Source organism: Rhinolophus hipposideros, assembly GCF_964194185.1.
Source record: "Rhinolophus hipposideros genome assembly, chromosome: 1".
Classification (NCBI taxonomy): domain Eukaryota; kingdom Metazoa; phylum Chordata; class Mammalia; order Chiroptera; family Rhinolophidae; genus Rhinolophus; species Rhinolophus hipposideros.
In genome coordinates, this window is record NC_138047.1 from 94,098,565 (window position 1) to 94,124,728 (window position 26,164).

At 39.4% G+C, this 26,164-nt stretch overlaps 1 protein-coding gene across 6 annotated transcripts in view; it reads right to left on the bottom strand.

The window, feature by feature from the left end:
* The window catches only part of ANAPC4 (anaphase promoting complex subunit 4), a 34,837-nt gene extending 11,655 nt beyond the window's left edge, over positions 1-23,182 (bottom strand). For 2 of the 6 annotated variants that reach the window (XM_081079184.1, XM_081079183.1), the window contains exons 1-18: positions 23,049-23,182; positions 22,778-22,916; positions 19,850-19,955; positions 17,960-18,092; positions 16,258-16,332; positions 16,094-16,120; positions 15,956-16,000; positions 15,229-15,313; positions 14,492-14,596; positions 12,729-12,812; positions 11,519-11,605; positions 11,042-11,106; positions 10,339-10,381; positions 10,149-10,225; positions 9,451-9,621; positions 8,524-8,624; positions 8,389-8,440; positions 2,213-2,268 (exon numbers count right to left, since the gene is read on the bottom strand). In XM_081079184.1, the coding sequence (XP_080935310.1) occupies positions 2,213-2,268; positions 8,389-8,440; positions 8,524-8,624; positions 9,451-9,621; positions 10,149-10,225; positions 10,339-10,381; positions 11,042-11,106; positions 11,519-11,605; positions 12,729-12,812; positions 14,492-14,596; positions 15,229-15,313; positions 15,956-16,000; positions 16,094-16,120; positions 16,258-16,332; positions 17,960-18,092; positions 19,850-19,955; positions 22,778-22,906 (1,441 nt within the window). In that variant the 5' untranslated portion in view covers positions 22,907-22,916; positions 23,049-23,182. The remainder of the gene's footprint in view (positions 1-2,212; positions 2,269-8,388; positions 8,441-8,523; positions 8,625-9,450; positions 9,622-10,148; positions 10,226-10,338; positions 10,382-11,041; positions 11,107-11,518; positions 11,606-12,728; positions 12,813-14,491; positions 14,597-15,228; positions 15,314-15,955; positions 16,001-16,093; positions 16,121-16,257; positions 16,333-17,959; positions 18,093-19,849; positions 19,956-22,777; positions 22,917-23,048) is intronic. The other 4 variants (XM_081079187.1, XM_081079185.1, XM_081079188.1 and 1 more) reach the window with 2 other exon arrangements.
* Positions 23,183-26,164: the final 2,982 nt, after the last annotated feature.

Sequence of the window (26,164 nt, forward strand, 5' to 3'; positions counted from 1 at the left end):
ACCCATGGGACTCCAGACAAACAAACCTAACTGCTGCCTTGTGCTAAGACTACGTGTGCAGGGATTCCTCCGTCTAAGCTGGACGTTTCTTTTCTTAAAATCTTGCCTCCAAAAGCCTTAGAATAGCAAACAGATGTGTTTCTTTCCCTTGGGCTTCTTCACTACATAAAGATATTTGCACTAAGATTTACACGTGTATACATACACTTGTATCTATACACTGTCTTCAATATCTGTGGCTGACTCTTTGTCCTTTCACAGGGTTGTTTTCATCGATACGGTTTTTCTGTCACGCCCACCCAAGTCATAACATTCACTGTGTGCGCTTCTGCTAGTGTCTGAGCATGCTCCTTGTGTTTGGTCAGGAAAAAGCACGTTGGGCGTGCTTCTGCAAATACAGATTATTTCAGAGACCATTTTAAATTAATTCAAACTTCTAAACTTTCAGAAAAACCAGCCATAATCTAGTTCCATTCATTTATTTATCCATCCAAAAATGACTTATTAAGCGTATACAGGTGCTAGGGATACAGTAAAATAAAAGAAGTCCCTGCCTTCATGGAGATGACATCTTACAAAAGGGTAAACCAAGGTTATAGAGCTAACTAGTGGCAGAGCCAGATTACAATGAGGTCTCCAGTGCCCCAATTCAGTGTGCTTTTTACAGTGTTCTGCTCTAATGATAAGGACTGACAAATAAATTCATTTCTCTTCTAATCTGGCTTCTTATTACAGTTAGTACACACAAGAAGAATATTAAACTGCCCAAATTACTCAAATAATTGCAAGGAAAACCAAACTACTACTTCTGTAAAAGAAAATTATTCCTAAGGTTTTGCTCAGTTTTAATACTATAATTTACTCTAATTAACAACCCTTACTAATTAAACAGGCTGGCCTGATGAATGCTCTGGCTCCCCGTTCTGGCTAATGTTGGTACAGTTTTGAGAAAAACTTAACAATTATAAATGTCAACATCTGCAGATCACATTCATTATTTTTCAGGAGCAATTATATTAGGCTGACACATATGCAGTCAGTTTTTAAAATATCAGAATTGAAGATCTGGGCATTTGTTGAAAGGATGCTACTGTGTTTCCCCGAAAATAAGACCTAGCTGGACCACCAGCTCTAATGTGTCTTTTGGAGCAAAAATTAATATAAGACAATATTAGTATAATATAAGACCAAGTCTTATATTAATTTTTGCTCCAAAAGATGCATTAGAGCTGATGGTCTGGCCAGGTCTTATTTTGGGGGAAACATGGTAGTACATTACTGGCAATTTATTTCCCACTTTACTCTTTAGATTTTTAACTAAAATGATTAGTTAAAACAAATGTGGGATAAATTCCATTTACAACCAAATTTTGGATATGTTGGAGGGAAACGCATGCTGGATTATTTCAAAGACATGAAGAGAGGTCACAGGAAGAACTGCAGAAATGGACTTAAATAAAATATGCATACACTGTAGAGCACTATAATATTTAATATCAAGTTAATACATATTTGTTAATGTGTATGCAAAGATCCTGTGAAGATACAAAAAAGGCCATAAGTGGTCTGCATCTGATTTAGCTAGGGCATCACCGTCCAGAAGTGACAATGGAAATGTTCTAGCTCTGTGCTTCCAACATGGTAGCCACCAACCACATGTGGTTACTGAGCACTTCAAAGGTGGCTAGCATGACCAACAAAGTGAATATACAATTTTATATAATTTCAACTCATTTAAATAGTCACCTGTGACTACTAGCTACCATAATAGATAGCAGAGATCTAGAGACAGACGACTAAAATATAAAACAGGAAATAAACTACTCAGTGCAGAGGCTGTCATATTTTTTCTTTTTCTCTCTCTTTTAAAGAAACCTAACACTTAGCAATGCCTAATACACAGCAGGGGTTTAAAAATGTATTTTAACCCAAGGAGACATTACAAGGCAAAAAAAGGTTAATAATCAGCAAATGATAGACAACCAATACTACAAGTTACATCTGTGGGGAGCTGGGGGTGGGTGGGGGTATGGAGTAAGACTGGCTATGTAGTGAAAACTGCTGAAAATAAGAGTAGAAAGGGGTTCATTTATATTATTCTATTTTATAGGTATCTGAAATATTACTAGAGTAAATGAAATATTCTACACTGATACTCCCACAATTTTAAAAGAAGTATAAATAACAAGAATGTTTTAGTCAATTAACTTACCCACATAGAGCCACCGAAAAAATGCTTTGAAGTTTTTCATACTACTATCTATAACTCTAAAAAGATAAAAATAAATCAGAAATAAAATTATTACATGTGATTCATGTAACACTGTTAAATCGTCGTGGAATATAATAATCCTTATTGTTCTATTATATCCTACCTGGATGACATTTAAGCCTTTAGCACAGATTTTACAAATCAAACACACATCCAATCATAAAATTTCAAAAGAGCAAATCCTGATTCTTTTCAAAAACAGATAACTCGGATTCTAACTGGCTGTAACAGCCTTGCCAGAAACTGTGTAATAGTCTCTCCTAGCATTCAGTAAAGTATGAAATCCTTTATAACTTAGCAAATGAAAGAAACCAGAAAAAAAGAGTTCTCAGCATTATTCTCATTTAAAAAAAATACTTACTGGTCAGTAAGAAAAAAACATCAACCCCAACAGAAAACTATGATTATAAATTTGTACCCTGTCCCTACTTCTGATACATGCTAACTGAAAATTATTTTTGGAAGTTGATTTTTTGTATAAAAACAGATCCCAAAAGTTGAATTGCCTTGTTCTTTACACAAATATACCACCAAAATTAAGCGTAGTAAGTGGAAGACACCTTCATTTTGATGAAATTGTTTCTGATACAGAGATGGGTATCATTTTAAAAAATCCCTTTAAACTTACCTCTGTAAGATAATTAAGCAAATAATAACTGCATTTTTCATTCTCAAATCTCAAAGCCCCTTCCAGGCAGTAAATTTCAGAAGACTGCTGGAGAGTTAGGTCATTATCATTAACCTTTCTGTACATAATAAAACCTCTGACCTAAAAGACTGCGACATCTACATCGCTAAGCAACATGATCAAAACTCTCCTGCAGCAAAAAGGAAAAAAAGGAAAAAAGTTCCTTTGTGTCTTTCCCAATCAGTACTCTCACTCTAACCCCAGGTAACCACTAATCTGTTATAGATTAACATCAAAATTCTCACTGCCTCAGTTTCTCTATCTATAACCTAAAATAATGCCATTTTCTACTTATTTCAGAGGAGAGAGAAGTCAAATAAACTACCTTTCAATCATATTGAAAAGTGATCATAGAAAGCTTAATATTTTGTATTTACTCTTTGCAAACATGGTGAACCAAAAACATAATGTAACACACAGGAAAAGCAATGTAACTTTTCCTCTCATTTTGTCTTCTGAGCACACGCATCTATAACCTCTACTTTCTAAAACCCCATTAAAATGATGGTGGATTGGTGGGGAGGGGTGTATGTGTTATAAACACACACATGCACGCACGCACGCACGCACGCACACACACACGAAAAAAGGACAGCAGAAAATAAAATATCCAGAAATGTCAAAAGCTGACGGAGGACAGGTGACTGATGACGCTCAAAAGACGCGGCCTTGTGCCAGACAGTGCACAGGGGGAAGCCAGGAGCCACATGCCCTGCAGAACCTCAAAGACGCTCAGTCCCCAGGAATGTCAGGTGCAACAGAAGACACTAGGATGACGTGGGGGGCTGGACACAGGAGGACAAACTGATACACACACTGATCAATATGTTATTGGCCCCCAGATATAAATGCCTAGGGGTTTACCTTCCAGAGAGACAACAGCAAAATAAAACAAAACAGGGTTCTTCAAAGGAGCGGAATGAACTGGGAAGAGCTGAGACAGTTCCACGTGGGCAATGGCTGCACACAGCAGAGCTCGCACACTGGCACTCCGTCTGGCTTTGGGCTGGCCCTGCACTCAGAGATTCCAAGCAGCTTTAAATTGCCTCACGAATAAATATGAGTAAACCATCGGGCATCAGGTAGTGGAAGGAAGCTTGCAACAAGAGACGAAGACAAACAGAAAAGTGACCCAGGAAGACGAGATAATTCAGGGTGCAGCAGAGACTTTTAAAAAATCTAATGAATGTTCTCGGAGAGATGTGAGAAGATGTCACATCCGCAAAGCAAGAGCAAAGTTTTGAAAAATGATTAAAGAAATAAGAAAACACATTTGGAAATTAAAAGACAGGACTGTGGTAACAAAAACTTCAGAGGAATGGTTCCAGTCAACAATCTCGTCCTGTACCCCACTGGTTACTTACTCCAAAGTTCACATCCTAGACCCTGTCATTATAAATTTGAACCTTCTACCAGTCCATTTCAAGCATCCCACTCACCAAACACCACCCCCTATCTTTCCAGTGACCTCTCTTCTGTACCCCAAAATTCATCCCACCAAGACTACCACCTACTGGTTCTACCACCTTTGACTGTCTCTCACCCCCCCATGTCCTCACTTCCCTCCTCAACCAGTTCAGATTCGAAGTGCATCCTTTTAATTATGTCCTTGCTTCAATTCCCCGCCTCCCTTTTGCTCTGTTTTCCTCACTAAGCCTAGTAAATCTAACTGCTCATCTATCCTGCAGTCCCCACTACTGACTGGAGAAAACCACACAGCCAGGCTGGCTGGTCTCACTTGAACGCTCTCATGAATGCTAAGTGGCGCTTAGCACTACCAGCAAACTTCCTGTTTCATGAGCCCGTTCACTTTCCTACTGTACTAGACAGCTGGTTCATAGCTCTTCCGTTATTCTTAAACCTCCAACACCACCTCCCATCCTTACCTTCAGCTGATGACAGAACAGGTCCTATTTTATTAAGATAACAAAAACAATTGGAAATGAACATTCCCTCAGCTCCCATGTGCTCATGTATTAGCATCTGTGATGCTCTTCTCAACCTTTTCTCCTGGAACTCTGGATGAGCTACTTTCCCAGCCTCTTCCCGGATGCACTAGCTCCATCCCCTCTCATAATCTCTTGCTCTAGCAATCCACTCCTCTTTGCTATCAATTGTTCCCCTTCTAGAAGAACATTCCCATCATATACAAACATGCTCTGACTTCTCTTCTCCCATTATAAAGATAGAAAAACCCCACAACTGCTTCCAGCTACTGGCCATTCCCTTCATAGCAACACTCCTCAGAGACTACATTTGCTGTTTCCTTTGCATCTGCTCTCATTCTGTATCGTAAGAGCTCCTGTAACCGCAAACCAAAGTGGCTCTTAACAAAGTCACCAATAATCTATTCTAGTAACATTCTGACAACCTGTTCTATCCTTGGTCTTCATCTTATGTGACTCAGCAGTATCTGAAACCCTGTCCCTCATTCCTTCTTTTTCTCCACTTGGACAGTGGGGCACGCACTCCCCTGGTCTTTCGGCCTCCTGTTTCCTTTGCTGGCTCCCCATCAAGCCCATTTCTAAATGCTGGAATGCCCACTGCTCAGTCCTCAGATCGCTCCTCCTCTCTAAGCATGCTACCTCGAGGCTCATAGCTTGAAATAACACCAATGGGCAGCGGGCTCCCAAATTCACGTTTCCAGCCCAGACGCCTCCCTTGAATGTTAGTCTCATATCAATATGTAGTGGGCAGCTCCACCAGTGTATCTCATAACCATTTCAAATTTAAAATGCCTAACACATTGACCAGGTGATCAAAATCAACATCACTAAGGAGGGGTAGGTATATGGACATCGTTTGCCTCTGGATGTGACATCTTATGAAGGACACTCTACCAATTACGTCGTATTCTGGCCTGGGATGTAGAACCTGAATCTAATCATGAAAAATATCAGATACATCCAAATTGAGGAACATAAAATACACACATACATACGTATGAGACATATTTATATCTACTCCAAGTCTTTCCCATTTTAGTAAATGTCAATTCTACTTTTCTAGGTGCTCAGGACCTAAACTTGTATTTATTCATGACTCCTTCATTTTGCTATCCATATATAATCATTCAGCAAATCTTGTTATTTCTACTTTTAAAATATATCCAGATTCTGACCGCTTCAGATTCTGACTAATGTCTCTCTTGGCACATGTACTTATCCTCCTATACTCTATTTACAACACTAAGTAAAGAATAGGAGGGATCTTTTTAAAATGTAAGTCGTATCCTGTCACTTCACTGCTCATAACTCCGTAAGCGCTTCTTCTTATACCCAGAGTAAGCCAAGGTCTTTACAACTGCCTGTAGGTACTATACAACCTGGCCCATCCTCCACAACCTCTCTGAATTCACGCTCCATCATTCAATTCACTTTGGCTGCTGTGCCTCTTTGAGGCCCCTGAAACATGCCAGGCATGCTCCAAACTCAGGGCCTTTACACTTACTGTCTCTTTTATCCCCAAATGTCAGTTAGGCTCGCCCCTTCCTGTCTCTCCAACATCACTTTTTCCATGAGGCCTTCCCTGACCACCTACAGAAAATTGCACCCCCGGGGCGGCAGGTTGGCTCAGTTGATTAAAGCGTAGTGTTCATAACACTAAGGTCGCTGGTTTGATTCCCACATGGGCCAGTGAGCTGAGCCCTCCACAACTAGACTGAAAACAATGACTTGACTTGGAGCTGACGGATCCTGGAAAAACACTATTCCCCAATATACCCCAATTAAAAAAAATTGCACCCCCTACCTCTAGCATGCCCTAGGCCCTCCTTCTGTTTGTTTTTTGTACTACTTATCAGTATCTGGCATGTTATATATTTTAATTATTCATTTCTTTATTGTCTATTTCATCACATTAAAATATAAGATCCATGAAGGCAAGAATTTTTATCAGTTCTATTCACTGCTATAATTTCAGCATCTAAAACAGTGTTTAAAAGATCCACATTTAAAAGTGTTAATGTGAAATTTCAAGAATGAAGCTTTTAGAGAGAAAAAATACTCCACAAAGGAAAGAGAATCAGATGTTCCAGACCTTCCATTAGCAACAAAAAGGACAGATACAATGGAGCAATGCTTTTGAGGTTCCATGAGAAAACCATTTCCCCTTCAACATCCTATCCCAGTGGAATCCAACAATTAAGTGTGAAGGTAGGAGAAAAGACACAAAAGGACACAGAAAGTTTACCCAGGCATATCTGCCTTCTAAGTTACTGCAGGATGTTTTCCAGCAAAATATTAAATGAACCAAGAAACAGGAGATCCTGGAAGTGTGGCTCTATGCCATGAAAGCAAAAAAGACAATGCACATGGTGGCTGACAGGAGAGCTGGAACAAAACGTCCAGACCGGTGTAGGGAATGGAAGGCTACAGAAGGCAGTCTGAGGGACAGAGAGGAATTCCAAGGATATGATACTATGCTTGAGACAGGGAAAGAACCTAAGGATATGATAAAGACCAATAATATATAAAAAACAAAAAAAAAGGAAAGCAAATAGAGTCTAGGAAAAACAGACAGAAGAATAATTTCTAAAAATTGATGAATAAAAGGAATACAGTATAGTCATACAATTCAGAAATACTGGGGGTGCCAAAAAATACCTATACACATTTTAAGAGATGTTATCTATTACTTTTCAAAGTGAAGTTGAATTACGGTAGCAATGTGTAGTTTGACATTCACTCAAAAGATGGCATTAATCAAATGAATGCTGGTGTCACCAAGCGACAGGCAGGACAGTCAAAGAGAATGGCGGGAGCACAGTTGTCCTTCAAGGAGCGCAAGACCATTTTGAAGTGGTATCTGAAATTCGAGAAAGTTCTCCTGACTTAACACCCCTTGACTTCTCCTTATGAGGGACCTTAAAGGATGTGGTGTACCACAGAAAACCGGCCACACTGGCGGTACTTCGGGGAGAAACTGAAATGGCATTGCAGCAATACAAATGGACACACTGGTCAGCATTGCTCAAGCAGTAGTTCGCCATAATCAGAAGTGTCTGGACGCCGATGGTAACCTCTTGGAGCACCTCTTGTAATTGCAGAAGTCAAACATGACTTGTATTCATCTTTTGTTATCAGTATATATTGAGTATTATAATTTTAATACAGTTTTTTCCTTACTTAAAATGTGTACACATTTTTTTGGCATGCTCTGTATGGAAAAAAACCTATGGAAGAACTAAAAATAAAAACAAGTTATAAGATTTAAAAGTTCCTGGGGTGAGGATGGGTGGGACAGGAAAATACTGCTTTACTGTATGAAATCACCATTCTACTGGCTTGTTTTAATCATGTAAAGGTATTACTTTGATAAAAACTTAAAAATTCATTTTAAGAAAAACATGACAATTTGCTAGGTTCTTATTTGTAAGAGACAGTGAAATATTCTCAGGTTAATGAGTCTAGGTATCTCCAATACTTACTGAAGAAGTTCATTTGCCTTGAGTATGAAAGAACCCACAGCAGTAATGGCATCTAATGGAAAATAAATAAATAAATATCATTTGTCAAGTAAAGTGTGTTTAATGAGCGGAGAGCTGAGAGATAAAAATCACTACCTTCAATTCCTGCAGCATCCAGTCCAAGAGGTTCATATTTTTGCTTCCATGAAGCCATTCCTTTCAGTTCACTTAAATGGTATAATAAAGACTCTGAGCCACTATCAAAATGGAGCAGAAATAAATTAGTATCATTATCATCATCAAGGTGGCAGGCAGCTACCAAACCACCTTGCCAGAACATTTCTAAATGTTCAGAAATAAAAACTGAGTTTTTATTAACTTTAATTTTCTTTCTGTAAGAAATAATTATTTCTCCAAATTATCTCTAAAAACTACAGCAGAATCATTTGGTTGTCATGATTACTGAAATGAGTCCATGACCACAAGATTAAATTTTGTACGAAGATCAAATTTTGTTCCGTGGTTAGTCCTGGCACTTTTAAGGTACGAATACGGTCATCTTTACTCAACAGCTATGTAATTAATATTTTGCAAGTATTTACTGAGCTGCAACTTTAGGCCAAACACATTCTGTCCCCCACATACTGGGGACATGACGGCAAACAAAACAGAAGGGTCCCTCACGGCACTGACAGTCTAATGGGGGAGACAGGCATAACCACAATCAAGCATATCATTCCAACTACCATTAAATGCCTTGAAGGAAACACACGGGGTGCAGGAGGAACAGAGAACCTGATCTAATCTGGGGAGCAAGGAAGGCCTCTCTGAACAAGTCATATTTGAGCGGAGAACTAGAGTGCAGATTAAGAGCAGGGTGAGACAGTTCCAGAAGGCCAGAGGGATGTACAAAAGCCCTGAGTAGGAGGAAAAATTGTGAAGTTTGAGGAGGCCACCAGTGTGGGCGAAGCCAAGAGGCAGGTGTGCTGCAAGTCATGCAAAGATCTCGGTCCTAAGAGCCATGGGAAAGCACAGAGTTTTTAAGTAACAGCAACATGACCAGATCCACTGTGGAGAACGCACTTGAGAAGCACAATGCTGACTACAGGGGACCAGGCTGAAGGGCACCGCAGTGAGGCAAAGGAGAGGTGACGTAGTAAAGAGGCCAGGGGACGCAATAAAGAGGGATTCGTCAAAATTGAAGTCAAACACTGAGCATTGAGCATCCACCTGCCAACTGCTGCAGTGAGATAGCTGTGGAGAGAAACAGCAAGAGACTCGAAGGTCTGGGAGAAGTCTTGGCCCTGACACTCAGTATCTCTGGGCCAGCTACCTGACCATCCCGAGCTTCAGTTTCTTACTGTATAAAATCAGGATAATGAGAACCCACACCCTGCCAAGGTGGTTAAACACAAAAATATGTAATGTGCTTTGTAAACTGCAAAGTGATATACGAACATACTCGTACTTAATTTCACTGCTCAAAAAAGGGTATGTGACCTTTTCAAAATATACCTCTTGATTGTCTGGGTGAAAAACAAGCCCAGACAGGGCATTACCTGGTGAAAAGATGTTGAAAACTTATTTCATAAAGCAGTATTTCCATGATTGATTCTTTAAATCTTGGGCACTCCAAGATTCCCATTAAAGGTCAATGCAATAATTTTAGCTAGGAAAGGCTCAAAAAGAGAATGTCAGATGATGAAGAGAAGGTTGCAGAAAGAAGACCAATGCCAAGTACATACAAATGCAACACCAAAAGTTCTGCATCACCTTCATACCTCTGTAAGTGACTTATCACCAATTTTTGTATACTGGAATATGATGACTCTATAGACTGGCCAAGCTTTTTTAAGCCCTAATGAAGAGAAGAAACATATTTAGTATACAAGATACTATATGCCATTCTAAAAAGAAAATAAATAAGAATGTGTTCACAGCAATTTAAACACAAAGGTACTGTAACCGCACCTTTACTGTTAACTGGTTCATTAAGAGGGTCTGAAGTTCAGCACTACGATAAAAAAAAAAGCACTTTTAGTCTTCTCCATTCAAAACGTGCATGCATCACTTAAAATTTTGTAAAGCATAAACAAGATTTTTAAACAAAAATAAAAATGAAGACTGTTGTTCTCACAAAGAAACCAATAAAGTCCAGAAACAGACTGAAGCATTTATGAGGATGCACTGTATGCTAAAAAGGCATTTCAAATCAGTGAGGAGAGGGTGTAATGCTCAATAAACTGTGCTGGGCAATTATCTAAACATTCAGACAAAAAGAAATATAACCAAATAAATCACATCTGAAACACGTAAATGAAATAAAACGTAAACCATAAAAGAACTCTAGAAGAAAATACAGATCAATCTTTAAACACTCTTAAGATAGGAAAGGTCTTAAGAATAACACTCAGGCAGATACTATAAAGAAAAAGACTAACTTGGCTATATAAACATTTTTTCATTTTTATACATTAAAAAATACATATGTATTATACACACAAAAAATGATCCTTTACATAAAAAACATGTGCACAGAAAAGCCTAGAAAGATACATACTATTTTCGTTCTTGTACAACAGAATTTTTTTACAATGAATATAAATAATTTTTGAAATAAAAAACTACTTCAAGAAAGAAGGAAAAGCCAAAGTACCTAATGTGAGTTTATTACCTAGCTTTCCCCCATAACAGCAAGTGCATGAATTCATCTTGCACTGACGTGGTTGTGTTCTTTTCCTAGACAAAATGGATACAATCACGACATGCATTTTGTTCATTGTAAGCATATTTACTCAAATTACAGGAGCATAACTCCCTTTCTTTTCCTTCACCTTCCCTCAAATCCATATTTGAACTGATGATGTGAATATCAGTTACTAGAAAACAGCCAGTCACCTCTTTCAACACCTGTCCGATCTCCTGGCCCCACCTGCTCCACTTCACAATCCTGTCCCCACCTGAGATGTAACAATCAGAATACAGTCCTTCCTCTTTGAGGAAATAGCTTGAGATCGGACCAAGGCATTTGAAAGAAATCATAATCTTAGCCTTTTACAAATCACACCAATGTTTTTCATGAACCTCATGAAGTATAAGAGGACATCAGGCATGCTTTAAGTCCTTTCGTGGGAAACCTCAGCTACATTACCTGCACAAACTTGGTGAGACGAGAATCCATCTGCATCAGTATTTCTTCCCATGCTTCACACATGCATGTTAGTGACAAATTTATATACTGTTAACAAGAAAATATTAATATAGTAAAAAAAATTTAAATCAATATCCTAACTATTAATAAATAATATGTGCTTCTGACTGTCAATTGCTTCGAAGAAATGCAGAATTTACTTTCAATCATTTTTAACTCAGTTAAGCCTGTGAAAGAGAAGACCATAGCTAACACTTGATAATCACTTAACTGTGAAACATTCTTAAGTTTTTATATGGTAAAACAGATATCCTCTAGCTTTTTATAAATATGTTTTATGTTCACGAACTGTCAAAATGTGGGTTTAGTTAGCTATTCAATTTTCCAACAGGATCTTTAAAAAGATACCGATCTCCAGAAATCTTTGACTTTAATTAGTGACTGTGGTCAACTGGAAAAAAAAAAAAAAGCCAGTTTTTTGTGGCTCCTCTATCCAGATGCAGTCACTTTCTCCAGTCCTTGAGTCTGGGCTGGCCTTGTGTCTTACTGTGATCAACGCAAAGCAGCAGAAGTGACACTGTGAGTCCAAGACCTCAAAGGCTTTCTACACTTCCACTTCCACTCCTGACACCCAGCTGCTGCCACCATTTCATGAACAAGCCTGGGCCAGCCTGCTGGGAGATGAGGAACACGGAGCCTAGACAACCCTAAGGGACACTTAGATCAGCCAGCTGACTACCGAGGCACGACCAAGCCCAGACAGGATTACCTGAATCTGGGCCAGATCCACACAACCTTCCAGCTTAGCTCCGCCCAAGTTGCTAAGCAACTAAGACACCGAACTACAGATTCACTAGCTAATTTGAGATGGATTTATTATACACAAAAGCTAACTGACAGGATAACTATTTTCCATAACACTTTCTTTGCAATAAAACTTTTAAAATTCCAAAATATTATTTTATTTATGAGAACATTTAATAAGATTTAAATTACGTTTTTTTCTTTTCTTTTGGAGAAATAGGGATGGGTGGAAATAGATTTTCAATTATATTTCTTTTTCTTGCTTTAATGGGCATTATAAATTTATGAGACTAGATACCTCTACCGCAGATAGTTAGCATTACAAAATAAAATTTGCAAGTTTTTTGTTTATAGAACATTAGAAACTTATAGTAAGTATTCACATAAAATAAGTATAAATAAATACCTGTAAAAGAGCTGAGATGTGAGTAAACTTTCTGGCCATCCGAGTAACTTCGGGTAAGAAAGAATACAATAGATTTGTTTCAAGCTGTAAAATCACAATAATAAAGTGAGTCAGAATCAGATGCACTGACTTCTTTTAAAGGTAAATCAGTTCCTCTCTGGTACAAACTTCCAGTTGTAAAATAAGTAAGTCAAGGGGACATAATGTACAGCATGGTGACTATAGTCAATAATGTTGTAATGCATACTTGAAAGTTACCAAGACAGTAAATCTTAAAAGTTCTCATCACAAGAAAAAAATTATATACGTGTATGTATATACATTTGTGTAACTTTGTATGGTGATCATTTCACAGTATGTATAATTATCGAATCATTGTTATACACCTGAAACTATGTTATATGTCAATTATATCTCAATTAGAAAAATACATTTTAAAAACATTAAAAATAAAGCAGTCCCTTCCCGCTCAAAAAAAAAAAAAATTCTACAACTTGGAAGAGTCAAGGTCTAACTACATATGTATCAGAAAGACTGTCAGAATTCTGCTCCCTTTGTGCATAATAGTTTGGACATAACCTTAGGATTTTCTAACCTGCCATGTTTAACTGCATAAATCACCCTCCCTGGGTTAGCAATCCCCTCTATCTAACTAGAATAAATGTCATAATATATTTTGCAACAGTATTATGAGGAATTTAAACGATGACCACAGATATACATACAATTTTTAAAAGAATTATAGGCTATTGACAAATACAAATTGAACATTTATTACAATGACATGTGGCTTATATCTCAATAAAGCTGGTATTTAAAAAATACATATTACAAACTTCAAAGAAATCATTTTGTTATAGCACTAAATGCAATCCTGGAAATCAGTTTCACAGAACCTCAGATTAAGAGCAAATATGAACACCCGTTCCCAGGGAATCAGCAAGTCAAGCGTTCTCTGATGCTCAGAATGCAATGAATGTTGGAAGGCATCAAACATGTCTCATCCTGCATTTTTTTGTTGTTGTTCCACTTTTGTTTGCGAGTTCATGCATACCTAGACTAAGTGGCTGGGTTATTATGTGAGATGAAAATTTGGGTAAGATTTTCTGGAAGGCAAGGCCACAATCTAAATACTCTATAGCAGGCCAGTCAAACAGTTTCCACCATCTATAATACAAACGGCACCCAACGAAAAAGGTTTCTCCCAACATTAACCCATCATCTCATACCAGAAGCGGTATGCTGGTTAAGAGCACTGACTCTGGAGCCAGGCTGCCCAGCATAACTTCTACTTCTGTGACACTGAGGAAATCGTGCAGTTTCTCTGTGTGCCCATTTACTTATCCATAAAATGGGATAATAACAGTACCTACCTATTTGGTTGCTGTGAGGTTTCAAATGAATTATACTAAATCACTCAGTACTTGGTGCATATTAACGATAAATATTAGCATTTATTATTATTCGGGTCAGAGCCCTAAGAAAATACTGGGTACCAAGATGAAACTGGTAGAGCAACCATTTAATATGGTCATTACAGACCATTAAAACACTGTTTTTATGAAAACTGTACTGGGCCATGGGAATAATAATTAAGGCAATCATTATAATAAGACTTTATATGTAAGATTTAGAAGCTCCAAGTCAATATTTTGCTTTGTTTTTTTAATGACCATTAGAATGATTTGGATAACAAAACCTATAAAACCTTTAAAAAATAGGTGAGTATTTACTCTCTGCTGCTATTGGGTTTCAATACTCACCTGAAAGTATGAAACTTCTGAAGCACCACCAGCAGAAACCTCTGTAACCACTGATAGTGATTTCAAATCACTCGATAAACACAAGGCAAGACAAGTACCAACAATCTGTAAGAGAGTCAAATCCCCCAGTATATTTAGCATTATTGTTAGATTGCATCTGCTTACAATAAAGGACACAAAAATGCACAGAGCTCCAAAAAGCAGTGCAGCCAAGGAAGGTATGCGTCTGCCTAGTTGTCAGGACAGAGGGGCGGACAGATGGACACACACACACACACCCATGTCAAGAGTCCCAAATCAAGTGCTGGAGAACCAGCATGTTCCATAGGGCCTACATTACTTCCTATCTCTCTAGGGTAGAATAAGATGAAAAAGCTATGGAGAAGACTGAAACTTAGCAACCACAGGAGACTCAGCACTGAGAAGACTGCTTCAGATGACTCCTCACATTCTCATCACAAATTGTAGCTCTTACCCAGAAGGACAGAACAGCATTACATCATAATCACGTGTACCCTATAAGCTTTTTCGTTATGGTAAAAAACTTGACTAATTCCACTAATAGCTCCTGATCTTCACAGACAAAACACTATTTTACTTAGTAAGAAAATTATCCTCTTAACATTTAAAAAGAAATAGCCCCAATAATTGAAATGGGGGGGAAAAAGTAGTGTTTTATTCTATTTCCATAAATCTGTCATTTTAAATGATATAGAAAATATTAAAGAAAAACTTACCCCTGTGACTCGAGCAATTTTGAACATTCCATATGCATAAAGTTCAATAAAACCAGAGCTTCCTCCAAGGACAAGAATATTAAGCCTAATTAAAAAAAATGCAACAAGCTGAGGACAACAGCGAAGATGAAGTTCTTAAACCGAGATATAAATTGTTCCTGCTCTCATATAATCTGCATACTAAACTCCCCTGCGGGGGAAATGAAACATCAAACAAATTCACTAATTCTCAATATTCAATCACATCAGGCTCATTCCATTTTTTTAAAAGGATAAAATTTTCTCTAGTCTCAAAAAAACCTCAGTATACAGTAAAATAAGAAAGCATTATTTCAACAGCAGTTGAATTTATATACTCTCAATAACAAAACAATCTTTTTTTCCAGCCAATACAAAGCACCATCAGTTTTATCATGGCTCTGATGCTAAATATATTAAATGGGCTTACACAACTTGAATATTTAAATTTTAAAAACTCTAGTACTTCAGTCCTCCTTTACTTCTTATTGAAATAAACAAAAGTAAATTATAATATTAAGTTTGACACAATCAAAGGCCATACAATAAAAACAAGGAAATAGATATTAATGTTCGTATATTGTTCAGGGGTTATTCGTCAACAATAAAATAACATGAAATAAAGGACTTGTCCTTGAAACCCTGAAAACTGCCTCAAATATCAAATGTTAACTTTAATAATCTTGTTAAAGATATTTGCAAAATTTACCTGACGTCTCCCAAAAGCTTAATAATTTCATCAGAATTTTCTTCACTAAAATATAAAAACAAATTGGATTATTTTTCAACTGTATCTTTCAAATCATAAAAGATTATCTTACTTGAAAAGAAAAAAGGCATATCTTACCTAAATATTTTTGAGGTGTTGCTATAACTAGAGAAAAATAGAGATTGGGGTAAAAACTACTCTTAACAGAAATGTATGTTTTATAACACATGAGAAAATTGTCAGTGTTAAAAGTAAAGAGAAATGTGCAAGATTAATTCCAATGAAATTAAACTGATACTTACTTTTTTGGCAATGTAGGTAGTTTAGGTAACAGAAGATTTGATTCATCTTCAGCATTATAAAAGGATGTTAGAACACTACAAAGAAAAAAACACACAAGTATTATAAAAACAACAAAGATTTTACTCCTTTCTCCATTAAAAAAAAATATTGATTTTTTGAATGCCGATTTATACATTACACATTACCAAGTAAACAAATGCCACACATACTCGTATTTATCATAGTAAAATTGTCTTAACAATCATAAACAAGAAATACAAAAGTAGGAAATTCATTATTTACAAAGGGCTTTATTTCTGGGGGAAAAAATCAGCCTACCCACTTTGCATTTAGAAGAACAAATATTAAACAATTATCTCAGCATATAAAATATATTCATGTGTTTAGTACTAGATACTGACTGAGAATTTATGATTTTTTAACTCTCATCTAAGAACCATCACTAAATATATGAGTAGCAAGAGGAATTTTAAAGAACACATTGTAACTACTTTATCATTTAATTACTGGTTCTATGGCTTACATACCTTTGGGGATATGACAGCCCAGCAGGTATATAAGAAGACACTATGCTTTTTAAAATAGTCTTATTTGTCCCTTTCCTCCCCCTCCCCCCTCAATCCTACCTCCAACTAAGGTTGGAAATAAATGAGTGAGAAGGTGAAAAAGTGGTGACTTGGCAAGCCTTTTCTTCCCACTTTAACACAAACTAGGTGTCCTGACAGACCCTGGAATCTCCATATAACATTTCTAAACCATTATAGAACATGTGTTAGAATTACGCTTAGTAGGTAACTAGACTGGGATAGTAATTCCATACGCTAGTACACTCTGCTCCTCTACCCTATAAATTCACATGATTATTTGTAACCCTGGATTATTTGATAATTGATTGATTAATCACCATTTTATCTACAGTGAATTTCAAACCCCAGGCTAGATCCTTGTTATCTAAATCGTTGCAGGCCCCTCTTGGGAAACTTTTCAATTAATATTCAGAATTTACAAATTCATGTGAATATTAACTTAAAACTTAATTAGAAAGGAAAAGGTAATGGAAAGAAAATTATTACATTTCCTCAAAAAGGAAACTTTTATTTTCAGTATTACCTATACCCACTGATCCTTTAGGCCTTCTTTACTGCAAACCTAGTATTTTATTTGACTGCATAGACTAAAGCAAAATTATTTTCATGAAACAAAGAAACTAATAGGACCGTGGACACATAAAGAATTTGTACAGCATAAAAACAGAATGCTCAATTTAGCACTTTTCACACTCTAAGAATATTTACTAAGGCATACAAAGAAACAAAGCTTTAGACAAAATATATGATGAAAAGGAAAACAGAACTTCAATTTGCTAATCAGTAATTTTAAGTAACATTACTTGAAAGTATAAATCAGTGGTATAAACTACAAAAATTAACTAAAAAGAAAAGAAAAAAACATGGCCATTCAGGCATTAATTGCTCCGTAAGAAAACATTTTTCAGAACAAAAAAAAATCTAATATAGCATTAAAAAATTTTATCTTGATAAACTTAAAACCAAAAGTTAAATGCAATATACACATACTCAACATAGATACTCTTAAGTACCCATTTTAAAATATGAAAATTTCATGTACGGCATGCTATTGACTACTGGAGTTTTTTGTTTGTTTGTTTGTTTGCTGTGTTTTTTTTTTTAATTACTCTACCTGCTTTCTACAGTCACTTCCATCCAATGCATACAAGAAACTGGAGCCTCCACAGAAAAGGAGTGCAAGCTTTCAGGTTTTTCTACATCACACAAAACAATTTTCTTGGTGTCAGCAAGAGCAAAGGCCAAAACTGAAACAAGAAGAAATAGAATAATTTAGTGTAACATTCTAGAAAAATAAACGGGTATTACATTTCTTGTCCAGTTTTACTGTTTTAAACACATTGTCATATAGAAATTATTTAACCTAAAAATCCTTCCTTTAATAATATTTTAAAACCTAAACGATATCTTTGCAGGTAGTTACACTATTATCTAAGCTTATATTCAAATGCTCAAACTTTCATGAACACTCTACTTAACAGTTAATACATCAAAGCCTCTAGACTGGAACCCAGTTACCAAGCAGAAAATACAAAATAGGTCTCAAGAAATAAACAATAATATTGTATTACCAAGACACTGATCCCGTAAACATGTGTAAAAGGTAACTAGTATTCCATCTGCTTGCTTCTTGGAAAATTTTTTATTACCCTTTGTTTCTAATGCTTAATGGAAAAGAAGGCCATCAAATACTGATGAGTCTTCTTCCTTTCACTGTGACTGAATTATCTAGTACAGTTTCTCTACATAAGTCATTAATGTCTTCCCAACGAGACATTAATTAATCAAATTTAAGAATTTCTAAATAGAGGGCTATGAGTTTCACTGTATACCAATACACACAACTTGGCTACATTGTGAGACAATCCAACTTTCCTCCTCTTCAAAACAATTTAAAGCAATCTGGAAAAAAACAATACTCAACAAAACTTTTTTTTTTACTGTCCAAAAGCACAACACATTTTTAGTGATAAAAATATCACCCACTTAACACACTGACTTTCATGATATATTTTAAGATTTGGGTGTTTTAGAATAAAAACTGCAAGATCTCAAGATTTTACTTACAAAAATCTTCTAATTTTTACACATATTTTTAAAAATAAAAGATAAAACAACAGCCGAGCAAAATGACTACAGATAGAAATAGTTATCTGTAAGTGATAAGCTTTCAGGGCATTTTTTACATACTTATTTAAATTTATCTAGAAAAAAAATTAAGCAATGAGGAGTGCATATCATTTTACAAAAACAATTCAGTTTTTTTCTTAAAGTTTATTTAAATTTATCTAGAAAAAAAATTAAGCAATGAGGAGTGCATATCATTTTACAAAAACAATTCAGTTTTTTTCTTAAAGTACAAATGATACAGATAAACTTTATGCTATGATTTACATATTTTACTGTAGTGACTCTGTGTACAATAGTTCAAGTAACAACTGTCATTGTACAAACACAGGAAGAATCAAGTTTAGTCATCAGAGCCATAGTGAGCTACAACATAACAACCTACAAAATAAAGAACACCAGAAGGAGAAACATCGCATATAAATGATAGTCCTTCAGGTAAGGCAAGCATACGTGCAGAGAGAATATTTATGAGCTACACATTTAATGCTAAGATACATTTTTGGGAGAAAGAACCATGATGGCACTGAACTTACTAGTGAGTGATAGGTGAAGTCTGGGCCAAACAGTGCAGGACAAGACAGTGAAAACCACAAAACCAAAGTATTCTGTATATATCCATTAGATTTCATTTTAGAATTATCTTCACCAAGAATTCAGATTTTAGCTTAGAGATATCTTTACCCAGAAAGAGATGGTAGAATTAATCTGAGTTCTATGAAAATACTTGAAAGCATTCTAAAAAACAAAGTTCCCAAACTGGTACTTAAAATTCTAGTATACAATAAGAACAACAAATTCTCTCTGGAAATAAGCTTTCTTTACAGAATACATTTTGTAAAGAATAAAAACGTATTTTTTATAATACTATCATTACGTTTGCCATCTGGTCTCCAAGCTAGACAGGTCACTTCCTTTCCTGTATTTTCATTTGGTGGAAAACTCCAAACTCGATGGAAACTTGCAAGTCGATGAAGTAAAACCTAAAACAAAACAGATATAATGGCAGAAGATAAAAATCCATTTCCAAAAATAAAATAAACCTAGATCCCTACTATAAAATTTTTAAAAATCATCTCAAGTATAACATTTAGCTATTGGAAGAAATTAGAAGACAACACTGTCTGAATCAACTTAAGATATTTTCAAAATGGGTGGAACACGTGTAATTCAACCCTGGTACCCTATACATTTTCCTATCTTTTATGTCAACAAGAAACTTGTCTTTTGGAAAAGAATAAGAATGTCCAAGATGATGACAAAAAAAGGGAGAACACAAACAGCACTAGAAAGGTAGCCGTGATACAATAAAATAACAGTCAACTTGGAATCAGACAACTTGCATCTGATTTCAGCCGTGTCACTTATTGGCCATGGATGTTGGACAGTCACTTAGCCATTCTAAATTTCCATTTCCACACTAGTCAATTTCCACCTTGGAGATTCAAGATGGTGCCCAAAGTTCCCTGTGCTTCAAAAATAAGACTGTCCCTACTCCATCCTTTCTACAACCATTGAAAATAAGAAAAGGTAGAACTGCATGTGCTCCTGAAGACTCCGCCACACCTTCCTAGCACCCCACATTCACAGCTTTAACCACTCCCTGCCTTATCTCATAGCGTCCTTCACTGCTGGTCACATCTGTCCCCTGGGAAGCCAGGACTCCCAAGGAATCGCTCATTCCTAAAGTCAGTCAGTGCTCTTCTCTGAGCCCATCTCTGCCACTCCTTACTTCTGAAACCCTTCCTCTGCACCCTCTGGAGTTCATGGTTAGGTATCATCAAGATCCCCTATACCTTCATTCTCTTCTCTGAAATGTGCTTCTCACCTGAGGATACTCAGGGCGTAGCCATTTTGCACGCCATGTCCCCTGTACTACTACTATTGGGCTAGAAGATGAAGTAGGTTTCCTCCCTGATGCTTGATGTCATTTCTGGATGATTTTTCTTCTCTTCTCTAAAATCCTCTAACTTCAAATCTTATGCAATCAGACCATACCACCCACTACCTCCCTTAATTGCAGTCATCTAAAGACCCCTAGACCAGTTCCCTCATTCCTGCAAGATATGGACTCCCGCCTGGCTCCCTCATGCTTTCTAACACTACTCATCATCATTCTTAGTGATTTCAAGAGCTTTTCAGTTCTTAACTAACTCTCCTCCAATGATCACGTCTTCTGCCTCACCTCAGTCTCTCCCAGGGTCCCACCCTTGCCCTTGTGTCATTACCAACAAGTACAAGAGCTGCCCTAAGCTCAGTTTCAAACCTCCCACTTTCCATCACCACCTCTATCTTTCCAGATCATTCCCACTAATATCCAACTTCAATTCTTCAATTTCACCAAGACACACAATCCATTGATTCTACCTTCTATTCATTGTCCCTTACCCAACACGTGCTCTCACTTCCCCACTTAATCAGGTTAGAATGCAAGGTTCATCATTACAACCGCTCCTCTCACATATAGTTCAACTTCCTACTTACTCTCTTGCTTTGTCATATTTGCAAAATGACAACCCTGGTTAAACTCAACCATGCCTGCATCCACACAGCCAAAAAGAACAGAAGAAACATACGAGTACAACCATGGTCACTACTTTCCCTTGAAATTCCCAAGACCACTAACCTCACGTGGCTCTTAATAATGACCAAAAATCCTGTTAGGTTTCCACAGTCAACTTGCCTTGTTGGCTTTTGCATACCTCTCCTTTCTCCTCAAACTTCCAATATTTTCTTTTCTCTAGACAGTGTCCTTTCTTCTCACTGAGTCAGTGGAATCAGCAAGTGCCCACAATTATATCTACCCATCTAGTCGCACTGATGCCCCTATTCTCTCCCTTCCCTGCTACTGATATGGTTGTGGTGTCCGCATTCCTCTCTAGAGCCATGACAGAGTTCCAATGAACCTTGGCAGGGGAGAAAGACGAGATTTCATGCAGGGCCTTGAGAAAGTCGTACCCTGGCCTCAAGGTCATGGCAGCCAACACAGCAACGCGGCCCTGCAGGCTGCTAAGTTTGCCAGGCTGAGTTTTCCTTACCGTCACAACACAACTCTCACCTGGACAGGTAATTCAGGAAACCTGCCAAAAGGCCAAAGGAGGGAACACTCACCGACGAAGGTTTCCTTACAAAATGGCTACCAGGTAATGACTCTCCGCAGAAAGTTTGGCACAACCTGTTGTACTTGAAGCATAATATAATGTGAAGTAGAGATGCTGACAACATTCATGCACATTGTCAGGAATCCAGGGAGGCATCACTCACTACCTTGCTTAATTTAAAGGTATTTTTAATGGGTGGTGGCTGTCCAACCCATGGTGTAACACTTGCACGGTGTAATGTAGATTCTGAAACGTGCCCTGTGCTGCAGCTACACGCATGTACGTTTGCAGCTCGTCTGACAATAACTCCTCTTGCTTCTGTTACGAAACTCCGAGCACACTTCCAGCAGGGTCTGTGGAGCTACTACTACGTGCAGCTCCCGAGTAACACATCACTGGCTTTCATAACACGGCCATGTAACACATCACTGACTAAGAGACTTGGCGATGCTGCGTGTGACTGTGTTCGTCCGTGTGAAAACGTATTCCGGCCACAAAATACGGAAAATGGGCACAGAAACGATCTTTCCTGCATCGGCTCCCTTATCTACGTTCCCTCGGAGTTTACGGCCGACCCGGAAGGAGGGGCAGGGTAGACGGGTGGCCTGCCGGGCTCACAGAAGGAGAAACTGAGGCTGGGCGGTCTGTCCGCGCTCGCCGTGGGCCCGGCTCGGGGCTCCTGGGCTCCACGCCGGGTCACTCACCTCGCCCGCGGTGTTGGCCAGAGCAATGAGATCCCGCTTGGGTGACCAAACCAGGAAAACGATCTCCTGTGGCAGCTGCTTCTCTCCCACCACCCGGAAGGACGGGAAACAGGTCGGAAAGCGCAACATGGGGGCGACCCTGCCACGACACCCAGTCGGAGGCCGGCAGAGGCTCCCGCCCGCGCGCCGCCCTCACCCCGCCCCCCCCCCCGGACAAGCGCCCCGCCCCCCGACAAGCGCCCCCCGAGAAGGGCCCCGACAGCGCAGGTACCTGCGAGCAGCCCCGGCGGCCCGGCCCTCCCCCCGCCCGCCGCGCGCCCCCGCCCCCGCCGCGCGCGCTCCGGGCACTTCCGCCGCCCGGGCTTCCTCGCGAGACGAAGGCGGCGGGCCCGGGGCGTGCGGGCTGGCCCGGGAGGCGGAGGCCGGGACGCCGGGGGGGGGGGGGGGGGACGGGCGGCCGCGGGCGCGCGGGGCCGGAGGGGCGGGCGCGGGGCCGGGGGGGCGGGCGCGGGGCCGGAGGGGCGGGCGGGGCGGGCGGCGCCGATCGGGGCTGGGGGGCGGGGCGCGCGCCGCCTGCGGACGAGGCTCGTGTCCGCGGACGAGGCTCGTGTCCGCGCGTGCTCGCCCGCGGGTCCTGTCCGTGTTCCCGAAAATCCCTCGCTGTGGGTGAAGGGACGGTCCCAGGTGTAGGGGTGAGGCCCGAGACCAAGGGGGGACGAAAAGGGACTCAAACTTTAGGTCCCCATCAGCTGGAGCCTTCTCGGACAGCCTCTTAATAGGTGTTCGGTCCCCGTTGCTCGGTACAGTCACCTGGACAGATTTTTAACACCCTCGCCCCCCCAGCCCAGGCAGTATCCCAGACCCATTAATTCGGCACGGGACCCAGTCTTGATTAAATAAACTCTCAGGGTGGTTCCGGTTTGCAGCCAAGGTGGGAGGGCACTGCCCCAAAACCTCTGACATAGGCAAACGTCTTCATTCTTGATCTCATTTAAGCCTCAAAGCTTGTTGGTAGTAGTAGCCCCACCATAATAATTGAGGCCTGTGGGCTCACCTAGGAGTTATCCAAGTTTGAGCATCTGCTGTGTGAAAGAATCTGAACTGCACAGATGCACGGACACGGGCTCTGCCCTAAAGGGCTCACAGCTCAGCCTGACCCACAGGCAAACCAGAATCCATCTGATGCTTCCTTATACAGGACACATTTGACCGTGTCAACATACGCCGCCGTGCCCAGAAGGTATGACCGGGTGAAGAGAATGTGACACTGTCATCCTTTGATTCTTGAACTTAAAGTCTGCGATGGACAATGGCAGCTGGGAAGGCAGGTTCAAAGGGAAAGGTCAGGGCCTGAGCAAAGATACGGGATTCCCAGTGTACAGGGATGGAACATGGAGTGGTGTGGGATGTGGCTAATGTAGGCCATATAAAGTCTGTTATTCTGAGAAGTCTATTTTGAAGTCATAAAATAGGTGAAACACATGAAATTAGCAAACTGACAGAATTTGCTGGAAAGAAAAACTAATGTAGGTTGGTGTTGGAATCTCTCTGCCCTACTGGTTTCATTCATTAGGCAACAACAAAAACACCTGACTCAAAGTGGCACAAGTAATAACTAGAATGTATCAACTCATGTAAATTGCAAGTCCGCAATAGGACCAGCTTCAGGGAAGACTAGATCCAGCAACTTCCTATCACTGAGTACCCAGCTCAGGGTATGTCATCCCAAGGCTCGTTCCCCATGTGGTCACTGGAAGTCTGCTAACAGCTCTGGAGTTACATGCTTCCTCATTCAGAGGGAGAACAAAACACCTCTTCACCAGTCACAAGATTAAAGTCCAGAGCCCCGCTGTGATTAGAGTAACCCCTGTCACCTAGCAGAAATCAATCACAGCCAAGGGGGATGGAATTATGCCCAATAAAGACTTCCCCAAGAGCTGAGAGGATGTCAATCATTCCTCCCCCAAATTTCATGGCAAGAATGATGCTGCCGATGGAACCAATCAACTGTTCCATAAGACAATCAATCATAACTACTCAAAGGGTAGTTTTAAGTATGAAGTACATTTTGGAGATGTTCCATCCTGGCAGAGGGAGTCTAAATTGTATCAATTCATAGTGTTCTGTCTCTCACAACTACTTCAGTTGCTGTTCTGGGAAAGAACTTAAGAGACCAACTTGTGACTCCCACCTTGAGAAATGAGTTCTACTAAGAGCTACAGAACCAGTATTCAAATGTACAGGAATTTCTCCTAAGGAAATAAGATTTGGTTATAAGGATGTCCATCATAGGGTCTTTTACAACAGGGAAAAAATGCAAACAACTTAGATGTCCAAAAAGAGATTGATTTTTTTTAAATACGCTACATCCATACTAAAGAATACTATTTTGGTAGCTATAAGTTGATATGCACGTTTATGAAGAGTATTACAAAACAATTCCATTTTTTTTAAAAAGATTTTATTGGGGAAGGGGAATAGGACTTTATTGGGGAACAGTGTGTATTTCCAGGCCTCTTTTCCAAGTCAAGTTGTTGTCCTTTCAATCTTAGTTGTGGGGGGGGGGGGCGCAGCCCACCATCCCCTGTGGGAGTCGAACCGGCAACCTTGTGGTTGGTTGAGAGGATGCGCCATCCAGGATGCTCAGTAGCAGCTCAGCTCAAGGTGCTGTGTTCAATCTTAGTTGCAGGGGGCGCTGCCCACCATCCCTTGCGGGAGTCGAGGAGTTGAATCGGCAACCTTGTGGTTGAGAGGACACTGGCCCATGTGGGAATCGAACCGACAGCCTTCAGAGTTAGGAGCACAGAGCTCCCACCACCTGAGCCACCAGGCCGGCCCAACAATTCCATTTTTGTGGGAGAAATTTTAGTGTGTTTCTCCATATAGCTATTTATCTATCCTTGGAAGAACATACAGAGAAGTTGTGACAGTAATTATTTCTGGGTGTTAGGATTAGAATTGCTTTTCATTTTCTTTGATTTACCTCGCCCATGTATTAATTGTAGAGTTAAGAGGCAGGAACCTTTGTTTCCTTTGTTCTCCTTAAGCATGTAGAATGTTTAGGGGGCTATTGTAGTTTTCTCCCACTCCTTGCCTCCACATTTGCAGATGAAGAAACTGGCCCATATGTTCAGGCTTAGCTTCTTAGAGAGCACTGGTTGTTACACTTCTGGTCCGCCGGGGTATGAAGCCACTAAAGCTTGTGATGGTCCAGCTAATGGGATACAACTCCCCTCTCAGAGCTCTGAGACCTGCTTGCTCACTTTTGGTGCTTTCCCCCTTCCCTACCCCGTGTCCTGCTGAGTTAACATTTATACTAAGTCACCTGAAATCAAATAGTAGAGATCTTATCTTCACTTTATTGATTGCAATGACCTTCTTAGCTGA